Source organism: Mastacembelus armatus, chromosome 13 (assembly GCF_900324485.2).
Source record: "Mastacembelus armatus chromosome 13, fMasArm1.2, whole genome shotgun sequence".
NCBI lineage: Eukaryota > Metazoa > Chordata > Actinopteri > Synbranchiformes > Mastacembelidae > Mastacembelus > Mastacembelus armatus.
The window spans coordinates 4,812,817-4,826,826 of NC_046645.1; the positions used below are offsets into that span (position 1 = coordinate 4,812,817).

At 41.5% G+C, this 14,010-nt stretch overlaps 1 protein-coding gene across 2 annotated transcripts in view; it reads left to right on the forward strand.

Annotated features, from left to right (window-relative positions):
* Positions 1 to 14,010, forward strand: part of zbbx (zinc finger, B-box domain containing) — a 47,951-nt gene that overhangs the window by 16,677 nt on the left and 17,264 nt on the right. For both annotated transcript variants that reach the window (XM_026294280.1, XM_026294288.1), the window contains exons 8-11: positions 2,433 to 2,675; positions 4,481 to 4,706; positions 6,211 to 6,370; positions 12,112 to 12,212. In XM_026294280.1, the coding sequence (XP_026150065.1) occupies positions 2,433 to 2,675; positions 4,481 to 4,706; positions 6,211 to 6,370; positions 12,112 to 12,212 (730 nt within the window). The remainder of the gene's footprint in view (positions 1 to 2,432; positions 2,676 to 4,480; positions 4,707 to 6,210; positions 6,371 to 12,111; positions 12,213 to 14,010) is intronic.

A 14,010-nucleotide genomic window follows, 5' to 3' on the forward strand; every position in this document is an offset into this window, starting at 1 on the left:
CAGGAGACATTAGACAATACGATACAGTGGTGCTTTGGTCCAAGGATAAATATTTTATTTCTTGTTAAAAGAACTGATTTTATGCTACCTAGGTATGCTACGTACAAATGTATGAAGGTGCTACAGGAACAATCGTTAAAATCCACATATACCTACCATTACAGCACTGAGTTAACCCAGGCCAAACACTGCAAGATGTGGTCCTATGCAGCCTGGATGGCAGTCAGGTTTCACACAAATGGCTAAATCTAGAAGAGTTCTCAGGGATGTGGTTTTATCAGGTGGTTGATCACAAAAGAAGTGAGCTAAGCTGCCGTTTTGACCAGCCGACTGTGAGCTTTTAAAGATTGACAGTGTACAGCTTAATGCCATCAATGATCCATCAAATCTTCCCTCTGTCATCATCCCACATAGTTACAGTATACCATGGCATTGCAGACACAGGAAAATTGTCAACCCAGCCTTCTGTGATGTCAAGGATTTTGTGAACTATGTCCAACTATGAAAAGTGACAACATTATGCACTTTCATCAAGTGTTGTCAGCACATGCGGGGCCTTGCTTCCTATCCAGAGTGGTAACCTGCAAGTTCAAATTCTAAAAGATAAGAAATGTGTGATAAAAATCACACACAGACATGCTGTCTATCAAACCGACATATTGTTCTGTGTCTGGATCTGATAGTCACCATGTGACATGTCACAGCAGAGTGCAATTTCTCTACCCATCAGTAGCTGAAAACATGGCTTAGGCCTGTTGTTTAATCGGCTAGTCTTTTGTCTGCATAGACAAACTGAAGCTCACAGACCAACCTAATGTTAAAAACACAGTCTTTAGTTTTCACTTCACTAAAGCAATACTTATGGAAAGTAAGCCTTTTATCTTTCGCATGGACACAGCTTTTGTTGGTTCCGAAGTGCCGTAAGCCAGTTTCCCACTATTACTTATGTTTCCCTCTGACAAAGATGCTGATATAATGACCACAATTGTCATTTGTGGTTTATGCCTGTGAAAGCAATTGATGATTAAAGAATAAGTGAAAAGACAATAGAGGGAGTGAAAGTGAGATAGAAATTCACCAATAGATGAAACAAGACATGTAAGAAACAATCGTTCTTCATGAACTATTGGAAAAGCTTAATTCTGGTGAAAGTAAGAGAAAGTGGAGTCAGTGAGTGGCAGCAAAGGGAACAAAAAGTGAAAGCCATCAATAAAATGTTTCATAAAATGACCCCAATGTAGTTTTCTAGTAGAGTCTGAACTCTGCATCTGTCTTTCTCAAGTACTGTGTCTCTGGTTCTTCATAATTCCATGACTACATATCTGTTTGTGTGATTCTGCTGGACACCTTCAAGGATCGGATAACAGTCTACAGACAGGTAAACCTCAGCAGTGCTACTGGTCAGCAGTGATTAATGAAACTCAGTATTGAATTCAGCCTGTGGTATAACGAGAATCAATCAACACTTGGTGTGCTTCTCATTTTCTTACATCCTAAAGCTATGGAGAAATCCAGTCACTGAAGTTTTTCAAGAAAACAAAGGATTGGTGTATGTGTGTTGCATTAATGTATTAATATTCTTACTGCTTTATAACTAAAATGGGATTAATGTGAAGACATTTGCCATGAAGTTTGGTGTACCATAGTTTCTTTCTGCATATTTCTTTGTGGTTTCAGTTACATAAAATAAATGTTCATACATTAATTCTGTAAAATGAACATCATTGTGACTTCCAAGGTTATGTCTGTGATGTAGGGATAAGCACTTAAAATGATTAGGTTGTATCCTCTAAATTAACTTCAGCTGTCTGCAGTGGCCTCATCTCATTGCCTTTATGTCATCAATGTATGTCAAGTATGACTTGCTTGATAATATATTGATTACCTCCATTTGTGGAAATGTTGTGACTGACTGTGCTCTAAGATTTAACAATACTGACCCTTTGTTATTGTTGTTGATCACAGTTGAAGGCAGTGGTGACAACACTGGTGATGGCTGTGGCTTTGTTTTCTAACAAAATGCACAGCTTTGTCAGCTGTACAGTGATGTAAACAGTCCATGGAAGATTGTTCATTTCTGTGAGGGCTCTATAAGATGAAGAAGAAATTGATATAGCTGAATAAATTCAGTCTTTAAACTCACCTAAAACTCAAAAAACCCCACATTTGTATCAGTTTGTATTCTGAGATATTTTTAGTCATTGCATTTACTTTGAATAATAGTAATCATAAATTATTTCTACATGTTTTTTGCAATGAGTGCAGTTGACACATTTCTTGTGATTTACTTCATTTCTCATGCTGTTTTTTTGTTTTGTTTTGTTTTGTTTTGTTTATATTTTGGGTAACATGCCACATCTCTCTGCTGCTATTTTGTTCACTAAGAAAAATTTTGATCTAATTCTATTTACTAAGATGCCCTTGTTTTACAGACAGACTTACGGACCCATGTGAGCACTCAAGACGTTGTCAGCTCCTTCCAGAAACAGATGAACCCAGTACAACACCAGTACTATCCCAGTACATCTGCAGTTGTTAATCCCAGTCCTGATTCCCAACTCAATTACAATCACACCTTCATGTCCAGTGAAAGGACCAGACATCGAGACCTGACTCAAGAAAAAGGAAGGGAGGCCGTGACAAAACCTATGCAATTTTACCCTTATACCAGCCAGGTAGGTGGCATCCTCAGCTGTTACTTATGTTCTACTGTTACTCTTTAGTCACACATGCCTTGCATGGGTAGTCAAGGCCTGAGTTCAGGATGAAAAGATGCTGTTGTGTTAAGATACCTTGACTTATATATGATATGAAAGGAGAGCAGCAACTGACAAATACCTTCAAAGAGTGAGGCAAGTCCAGAGAAGTCAGCTGAATCGGAAAAACAAGGTCCGGGCTATCAACAGCTACGCCCTGCTGGCCATCAGCTCCTCACAATGCACTGAGGGTTAAAACCCAAATGACTGTTTGCTAAGCGGGAATGAGGCTGAGGACTACTAAGTGTCAGAGCCTTCCAGGATGAAACAGCAAAGATCCATGAGTACCTCACAAAGATGGCCCCAAGTGATGACGTGTTTACACAATCTCTAAGTTCAAGATCAATAAAGGCTGGGGTCTACCACACCAGGGAGGACCCCAGATGTAGGCTGTGCAAGAGACCCCTGAGACACTCCAGCACATAAGAGCTGGGTGTAAGATGCTAGCAGACAGGCCATACATGGAACGCCACAACCAAGTGACCGGCTTAGTGTACAGAAACATCTGTGCCGAGTATGGGCTGAAAGCCCCAAGATCAAAATGAGAAATGCCCCCAAAGGTGGTCAAGAACAATCAGGCTAAGATCCTGGTGGACTTTCAGATACAGGCTGACAAACTGTAATGACAGTCATGGCCTAATGGATAGGGAGTCGTACTTGTAACCTGAAAGTTACAGGTTTGAGTCTCAGGACTCAGGACAAGTCTCGAATTGTTGGTGGGGCGGAGTGAATAGCCACCGCTCTGTCCACCTTCAGTACCATATGAGGTGAGTCCCTTGAGCCCCAGTTGCTCCCCGGGCACCGCAGCGATGGCTGCCCACTGCTCCGTGTGTGTGTGCACTTTGGGATGGCTTAAATGCAAAGCGCACATTCTGGGTCACAATACTTGGCGACACAAGTCACTTCACTTCATTTGGAGCTGTGAGCCCCAAACTGGGAGAGTGGCTTTATCAGATCTCAGGAACAACATCTGAGATTTCTGTCTGTTTTTTTAAATATATATGTGTGGGTTATTGATGCATCTGGAATGAAACTTCCCTCCATTTATTGTCCACTTGCTGTGACAATACAGCAGAAACATGTCAAACAAGCCTCTGCACTGTGTTTTACCTCTACACCCTGCAAGTCAATTGAAAGGCTTCATACAAACCCTAATTGATGTTATATCCACAGGCTGTATCTACAGGCAGGCTTGTGAACCCCATGTTCCTTTGGACTAAAAAATCACCCCCAACAGTCTAGGTCTGGCAACAGCAGTTAGATTGACATTTCAAACTCTTTATACTACTGAGCTCAGTTGACCTTATTCACACAGCAGTCATTTCAAACGGCTTGGGTCGAAGGTACTGAGAAGATTGGTATACTGTACACATCAAACTAGTATTCATTTTTAGCTAAAGATCCCAGACAGAGCCGAGACCTATCTAAGTCCACCAACCTGAGAAGTAACAACTGCCTGACATAACGGTGAAAATCATATAATTTAAATCCTGGTAATTAGCATTGACAGGCTGAATATGTAAAAATATGAACCCACTGTATCCAGATTGCTGAGGTGTTTTTTTTTTTTTTTTCAATATAAAAATGAGGATACATTTACCCAATTTTACTGTTTTGTATTTGGGTAAATCTAAGCTGTGTGTTACTGTTTTCAGAATAGGGGAGCTTCTTAGCAGTACATCACATTTTTACTAAACCAAGTGAGAATACTCTTTTTGTTTCAGCTTTTTGTTGTGAATCATGGAGAGGAGAAGATGGTGGAAATGACTGAGGGGCACCCAAAAAGCGAGGATGAGAACGGATTTTCCACTTCTCTTCTTAGTGGAGTATACAATGAGGAGGAGTCTGCAAGATCTTTCCAGGAAGCTGTCAGACAGTGGAGACTAGAGAAGAATGATGGAGCAGAAGAACCCATGAATGAGGAAGCGATGTGGATACCTTTCCAACCAGGTGAACCTGCACAGACATAGTCGCAGACACACAGACTTTTACATATACGCAGGTAAAGCTGGGTGAGGGAGGCAGGTTATGTCACAAGCTGGCAACGATCATTCTTCAGTCAGAGGAACCAAGAATGAAATCTTATGTTGGCAAGCATCCACTGTCCCACTAGAATTAACCATACCCAGTATTTTCAGAATAGGATGAGGATATAACTCCAGTATTTTTCTGCTTCTGTCCTGTCCTCCTTTAACTATCATTCACTTTGTCTTTACAAAGGGTAGGGGTTTAATTGTATAGGTACTATGGCAGAACTGTAACTAATCTTTTTCTGTTCATCATATGACCATGCCCTGTATTTTTTCCTTCATTTATATTTCTCTGTCTTATAGTATCATGTCCATAGTATGTTCAGGTTTCTAATATTTAATGAGTTGTTTTTGTTTTGCTTGTAAAAGCAAATTCTACAAAGTAACTATGGCTCTGAAATGAAAACATCAGAGTACAAATTTGACTCCAGTGTCTGCTTCACAAAATACAACACTTCTAAGTATATATACAATAGTACTTGAGTAAATATTTTTTATGTTTTCCTTAACTTGCACATTCCAAACTCCTTTTCTTAGGTCTTCTTCTTTGGCCTTCTTCTCGTTCCATTTCCATCTACTCCTTAGCATTCCTGCTTCCCCTCTCCTTGTCTGTGCTCTGATCTGTTAAGGTCTTATAGAAAGTGCTTACCACTGCAGTAGGAGGGTAATCCATGGCTGTTGCATACTGAGATAATGAGAGGAGTGTGAGGGGTGGATGTACTCCACACCACAGCACTAATCGCCTAAGCTGTGTGTATGTATACAAGCTCCACTGTATAAGGCATTTTTCTACTGTTTCACATGTGTGTCTCTACATGCATGTTTGTGAAACAATGTTTGTGTGTCCAGGTTTATGTAGTTGTGTATTATTAGCACCATTATTCCAGGTTCCGAGTGGTTGTGTCTAGGTGTTTGTGCTTTTTATTAGGCCTCCTATTTTCTCTGCTTTACTGCTTGGACAGGCGCAGCTCCTCTCTCCCTTCGCTCTGCTCTGCAAATTGCTGCTAGCCCCTCCAGCCCTAATTATTTCTGTCAGGCCAATGGCACCAAGGCCCAATTTAAAGCTACCACAGTGGACTGCCAAAGTGTCTGGAGTACAATCATAACATTTCTCTTTCTTATCTCTATCTTTCTTTTTCTCTCGTGCGCTCACTGTGTACCTTTTGTATTGTGTACATCTTTTTCTTATTCCCTGGGGGCTCTCTCCTGTCTGTTTGTGTTTTGGCACTCTTGGCGTGGTGACAAGGTGTTTCCTCACTTCTTGGGTGGAGGTGTTTTGAGGAAGGTGTTTAGAAGGTGGCAGACGATGTTTTCATGCTGTCTTTTCTACCTTTGCCTGTCTTTTTCTTTCCTTTTGGCTATGTTTTCCTCCTCTTAGCTTACCTTTATTTTTGTGTGATCTCCACCTCCCCACATTTCTCCAGTATCAGTGTCAGCTATAGCGACCCAGGCTGACCTTCCTCCAGACAGAGGAGCTGAAGGACGTGGAAATGGAGGTGGTGAAGGGAGGGTACCTGTCAAGGTGAAGTTCACAGAAAACAACCTCACCTACATGGACAGATTGCTTCTCAAAAAGCACCGCAGGTAACACAGACAGACAAACAGACAACAGTGTGCATGCTGCACACTTATATATTCTAAAACATGTAGAGTTTTCTGTCATGGATTGCAAATAATATTTTCTTTGAGAAGTTGTGTTCTCACCCATTCATTATTCCTGACTATCTTTTTGGTTCAAAATCATTCTTTCTTTCACAAAACCAAGGTTGTCCACAATTTTTTTATGATTCCTTCCTTCCTTTTCTTTCTGGTGTTAAGCAGTTGCAAATGCTGATTCACCATGTGGATTGGTTTCAAAGTATGGTACTCTAGGACAGATACGTTTTTTGTTAAAGGATGCTATTTAGATATACATTTTAGCCGACTGAAGAAGATTTTTCACACAAAATCTCAAGTAACTTATTTCAGGTAAAAGTAAGAAAGTGTTTAATATGGTCCACACAAATTAGCCAGGAGTTACAGGTACAACACAAGAGTGATCCCATTGTTGACATGTTGTGGAACTTATAAACAGGTGGGAATAATAGTGTATTTGTTCCTTTGTGTTACATGTTAAAGTGTGAAACTACGGAATTTATGGGGAATAATTGACTGTGAATTTGTTTAGCAACTACTAGATGAAACTACTAGTAATGTAGTAATGTGAAGCTTATAGTGGTCACCCTATCCTAAATACTGTTTAGGATAGGATTCTTTAATCCTTATAAAACAGATAAAACCATTGGGATGTAAATTAAACTGTACACATTGTTTAAATTTTCTTCACACACACACACACACACACACACACACACTCTTACACTGTCAGTTTAGGTCAGTACTACTACATCCACACGTGCACCCACATACAGTTTTCACATCACACATAGCTTTTATTGCCACCACCAGCCTACATAAGCCATCAGTGTACAAAGCAGTTTCTCAGCACTTACTGTGCAGCAGACCGCCTGAGGGCCTGGCTTCAGTAGGTCCCATTATTACAGCCCTTTATTTAAGCAGTTTCTTTTGGGCTGAGTAGACCACTGGAGAGCAGGCCAGAGGAAAGGAGAGCAGAGTGCAGTTTTAGGCCCAGGCTGACTGCTTGAGCTGGAATGTGCTAAGTCCCCAGCTGTAGCAGCCTTTAACTGTGGAATAGACCGCAGAGCCAATCTAGAGTGCAATAAGCCTGCAGCGTTGATGGTAGCAGAGTGACTGACTGGCTGGCAGAAAGAACGAGTGAGAGGTTGGATTTTAACAACCTTCTATAATAATAGGAGAGTAAAGGAAGCAGGGAGTGTGGATGAGGAAGGAGTTTTAAAGAATTTGCTAAAAGTGCTCAGCTATATTAGAGTCGTAAACTCCATCACCTTGTTAGATTTGTGGGTGGCTTGCGGGTTACAAGAAGCAAGCCTTTGACCAGGGGTGCATTAGTCTGATTTCCTGAGCTGGCTGTGCAGTGTGGGTGGAGTAAGTGAATACTCACTCTTCCATCAACTGCCAGAGTCAAGGTATCTGTGATCAAGGCACCGAACCCTGAAATAAAAGTCTGCACAGGCACAGAGCTGAGATCCGAAGTGGCCTTATCCACAACTGTAAGACCTGACCTGACAGTGCCCAACTTGTACTGCCAGATATAAAACCCGAATTTGACCCAATGTGACATTTTATTTTAGATTTATATTATTATTATTATACTTTTTACACTTTGTCCTTTAGTGTACAAGGTATATATTTTTGTTTCTGGGAGCAACAACAGTAGACACGTAATAAAGCAAGGTGGTCTGCATGCAGAAAATACACAGTTGCTTGCAATGACTATAGAATGGCCATGTTGTACCATGTGCCTGGAAAAAAAAGAACAAATGTTGGGGGGATTAGGGAAAGAGAAATCAGATCTTTTTTTTTAAAACTTGTCCTGTTTGGCAGCTTGAGAGCACAAAATAGTAGGTCTGAATGCCTTGGTGTGCCAGACAGAGTTACTCTGTAGGAGTAGTCTCCCCCTATAGCATGTTATTTATTTATTGATATATTCATTGAAATACACAGGCCAGGTGGGTTAGGGAAGAGAGAATAGGGGAGAGGAAGAGTATAGTTCTGGGGGGACAATACAGAACAATACAATACAAACAAAACAAAAACAAAAATGATAACAAATGCTTTAACCAATGGTTTTACACAAACCTAAAAACATAACAGTCATAATATAACTGTCACATACATTTGTATATGTATGCTTAATAACTGTGTGTGAGCATGTGCATCTGTGTGTGCATATATGTGTGTGTTTGTGTGTGTGCGTGCGTGCAGACCTGTGTGTATGTGTCTCCGAGTGCATCCTTGTGTGCTTTATGTGTGAGTTTATACACCCAGTGTGCAGTACATCTACAGGCAAAGGATAACAAGCAAGACCAATGCACCAGAGCTATACCAAGCCCACCTGAATTGGAACACCAGACCCATTTGTGCCACTATATTCTAGTCAGCAAACATACCAACATTCCTTCCAGGAACCGCAGTGTCTCAGTGGGAGTGAGCCCCTCATGCAGTTAGTCTCATGACAATATCTGTTGTTCTTGCAAGAATTCAGCATCTGGGGCAACAGCAAGCCCAAATAGAAAATCACAGCTACACCTGTCTTAAGCAACCGGCAGTTGAGGCACCGAAAATTCAGAACAGCCCTAATCCCCCAGCAGCCAAGGACCCAGGCCAAACTCCAGGGGGAAACCAGGCACATGCCCCGACGGACAAAATCACGTGATGGCCTGGGAGGAAGCCCCAGGAAGAGAGCACACAGAAGACCCCAAGGCCCACCCTGAGGCCGCCAAAGAGAAGCCCAGCACCCCTAGAACCCCCCTGGGCAGCGACTCACGAAGGGGCAAAGCACACCCACCACCACCAAATGACCCTGAAGCCCATCAAGAACCAGACCAACAACTGGAGCCCATGCAAGTGCCCAAAACCCAACCCTAAGTGAGCCAGAACCTCCATGATGGTACCTTCCACCCTAAATGACCCCCCTTCATATTTCAGACACACACATAGAATTTTAGAGTTAGAAAGAACATTCAGACGCAGTGTGGCACTTGAGCATTTATAGATATCAAAATGCGTCTAAACAACTCAATGACAAAGATGTTAGATCTACTCTTCACCCTGGTTATAGAATAAGCGGGTGTAGATACCAGATGATAGATGGATGCTAGATCCAGTGGATTACTTCCTTTTTTGTCTCAACCATTTTAACTATTTTTATATTCTTTCTTTGATGAGACCATATATGTTCACGCTTGTCTGAGTTGTTTATTTTTCTTAATACAAGTTGCCAGTTGTGTTCTGAAGTACAGACAGTACTGACAGATCTGAAGCAGCTAATTTGACCTGTGCCATTGAGTTACTAAAAGTTTTAGCTTTGAGGACAGAAAAAGAAACTTGAATAGAGTGATGGCTTGAATATCACCTCTGATAGATTTTGGTGACTTCCATTAAGCACTTCTAGCACAAATGTCAAATATGATTGCGCTAACCTCTGGACACAGAGCAAATATAGCAGCAATCACAGTCCGTTTGAAGCATTCTTCTCTGTTAAAACCCAAAACCCATTATATCACACCTTTCCATTTTACAGAGATGTGTAAATAATTTGCCACTGTATTAATTACTGTATGAAGACTCTTCTTCTTTTTTTAAACCATGGATCACCAGTGACATTAAACCAGAAAAAGAGGGCATTCCAGGACAGGGATAAGGAGAAGCTGAGGAGTATACAACAGGAGCTTAAAAAGACACTGAGGTGAGCTAAGGTGGAGTACAAGAAAAAGTTGAAAAAGTTGGAAAAACAGCTGGAGAACAATAATACCAGGGAGGTGTGGAGAGGAGTGAGAACCATCACTGGCTACAAACTGAAGAACTCTCAGTCTTTGGAAGGTGATGTGGAGAGAGCTAATACCTTCAACCAGTATTACATCAGGTTTGTCAATGTGGCTATTTCCACCAATATCTCTGCAGCTACTCCCTCCACCACCACCCCAGCGGTTGCTTCCTCCATCTCTGTAGCTTATCAATACACCTCATTCTCTATGACTTCTCCCTCCACCTCCACCTCTGCTGCTGCTCCCCGTACCTCCATCTCTACAGTTGCTCCCTCCACCATTATGCTGCTGTACATGCCCCACAGGGCATATGCCCATGAAGATGTGCCTAGTTCGAAAGTGAGGATTATGTTCTTCAACTTTTCCAGTACTTTCAACACTATACAGCCTCCCATACTAAGAGATAAGCTTCTAAGTATGGGGCTGGCCCCCTTCATGGCATGTGTGTGTGTGGTGGACAGGAGGGGGAGTACAGGGATGTAGTGGAGGCCTTCACTGACTGGAGCAAAAAGAACTATCTTCTCCTGAACACCACCAAGACTAAGGAGCTGGTGGTCAGTAGTGGTCAGCCAGTCAGTCTGCATTGATGGTCAGGAGATTGATGCTGTGCAGATCTTCAAGTACTTAGGGGTGGTATTGGATGAAAAACTGGAGTGGTATGCCAATGTGGATGCAACGTACAGGAAAGGGGGTGGAGCCACCTCATCTTGAGATGGCTAGGTTCCTATAATGTCTGCAGTGACATGCTGTGCATGTTCTACCACACTGTCATGGCAAGGAACTGTTCTATGCTGTTGTCTGTTACAGGAGTAGCAGATATGGAGGAAACCGCTTGCTATAATGGACAATAATAAACACCCCCTCCACGGCATCCTGACCAAACAGAGTAGCAGCTGCAGTGAGAGGCTCATCTCATTGCGCTGCAGAACTGAGAGGTTAAGGAGATCCATTGTCCCCACAGCCATTAGGCTTTTTAACATTAACTGTTGATATTGTGTATAATGAAATGTCTGTGTAAAGTAAATATTAGATCTGCTGGACAATCGCAATTTACCCCATGGAGGATGAATCTATCTATCTATCTATCTATGGCAACAGGGTTGTTTGACACTGTGGATACTTAAACCAGGCTAAATTGAATAAAAATCTCTATATCTTCCATTTTGCTCTTCAAAATATTTCACTGTTGTTTATAACATATATTTTGTATTATGATAGATTCAAACACGTGTCTCCTAAATTAGGTAAAAAATGCAGGACCAGAGGGGACCAAAAGAGCAACATGCCTCTTTGTACTTCACTCTGGCAAAAGCCTAGATGCAAACAGCCTAGGGCTAGTGAGGCTTCTGCCTATGAAGGACTGTATATGAAGAGAAAAAGAGATGGATGGATGGAGCAAAGGGATAAGGAATGGGATATGAGGGATAGGATTAAATATGACCCACTGGGTACATTAAATAGACAGAGAAAATTTGCCAAACTTTGCTTGGTTTGAGGATATGGGCTAATTAAGAGTAAAGTATATGAACTGCAAGTAACTTCCCCTGGCCACCCCTTATGACCAGTCTAGAGCTGCTTTTAAAGTCTCTCTCACTAGCCCTGCACTTTGGCCAGATTAAACTGGGAAGGAGGGAATAGTGTGGGGGTAGGGGAAAATGGATAAAAAAGGGACAGTTTGAAGGACACATGTATGTGTTATTTAGGTGGGGCTATAGTAGTAAAAAGAAAATATATATATCCAGCAAATACTTTCATCCATCCGTTCAAAAACCCAGGCTTCTAGTATAAGGGAGTAGAGGGCTAACAAGATGCAAATTAGACAGCTGTTACTCAGCCCATAATTTTTTGTGTCTGGGCAAGTGTCTATAGTTGTATGTTTTATTTTAAACTGTATTTATATATATGTTTTGTTATCAGAACACCATTTGAAACCTATCATACATCTATGGCCTTGGATACAGATTTAAAATCACTACCTAACACAAGCACTGAGGAGGACACTGCAGGCACCCTAACAGGTAAAACACATGTATGTGCACAACCATGTACGTCTACACACATCTGTACATCCATGAGCACCTTTTGACACTAAAGCAGAATGCTGACATACAGCCTTGACAGTTGAACACACCACCTTTCTAATACACATACCCAAACTCTCAGACCAAAGAAACAGCTAAGAACAGAGTAGTTTGACAGATGACCTGCACTCACACTTGCAAGCACGCACACACACACACACACACACACACTATATACTAACACACGATAGCAGAAGTGAAAAAACCTCTCCCTCTCAGCGGGCCAGAAGTATCAGTGCCTGCCCATTCATCCATGGCTATGTGACGGGTAATCACTGGCTGTGATTGTGTGGGCAGAGGTCTGTTGGAGGCGGCTCATGCCTGACAGGTTGCACTCTGCCTGGGTAAGGAATGGGGCTGGGAAAGGGGTGGGGGTCAGCCTGTAGTCTGTAGGGCCTGGAGCTCATCAGTCAGGGGAGTGTCCTGGCTGTCTGGCCCCTGGCCGAGGCTGTCAGGAGATGGGTAGTCTGGAGTTATCTCTCCTCTTCCAAACCTCTGGACCCTGGGGCTGTCACCTGCCTCTCATCACATCAATCAAGAATCACTCCAATCCTGACCTTGTTAGGATCTGCAAGGCTTTGCTTGCCCCCTTCGCACAGCTGTCTGTCTCAAATAGTTGTTTCTTTCAAAACCTTGGACATCAGAATAGTGCCCCCTTCTCTCAAAAGACATGTTTATTTTGTGGTGAGGCAACTACACAATATGACACAGTAAACTGGAGTATTCACTAATTTTTCTTAGTAACTGTCTCTTCGTATCTCTGCTCTTCCTGGTCTAATAAATCATAAATGATGTGACAACCATTTGAGAAGTAACACTATACTGCTCAAAATAGCTTGTGTCCCAAGTATTACAACTTTTATAGATTGGCAGCTTTTCATTTTTTTCACTTTTTGTTCCCTTTCTCCCAGCATCTTCAATAATGCTTGTGCTTCAACCACAGCTTGCACTTTTATAAATCCCAGTCCAAAAACAAAATTCACACTCTCTTCCTGCATTCTAGACAAATGTTTAGCTCCTAGTATGACCTGAAGATTTCATTACACAGCAATGAGCTTTTAAGTGAATTCCTTGTTTGTCGCCAGACACACAAACTCCATCTCATGATCTAGTTTAGTTAGTAATTACCCAACATTGTCCCTGAAAGTTTTTCAAGAAAATTTTTTTTAAAATGTGTATTTCTTACATACAAATTCAATTTTACATGCCAACACACAATTTAATGAACATAATTGTTGATACAGTTAGTTATGGTTAAATGTTTTGCTTTTTTGTGTTGACTGCTCAGTGTTTACCAGAAAGGCAAATACTACAGCAGCTTTACGTTGTACCCAGGCAGCTTGCACGTTTATGTACAACACTTGAAGGCAAGTTAGAGATTCACACAAGTCAGTCACATCTCTGTGGCTTTCTTGAACTGTTCAAGTAGTTATTGTACTCCAACTTTTAAATGTGCCTAACTTTGCCTAAGTTATTCACATTAAGACTTTAATATCTTTGTTCCTAATTTAATAATTGATTCTATTGTTTTAGTGATATCCAGAAGTGAGAAACACAGCAGTGTCTTTGGGGAATGTAGATCTCTTTAGCAGCTGATAAAGTATTCTTTCCACCTGCTCTACACTTTTCTAGTGCATACCAGTTACAACAGGTTGCAGAGTTTCTCCTCCTCTCCTGACTTTGAATTTGAAAGGGTGTGCTACATGTGTCCATGAATAATAAACAGTGTTTTCTG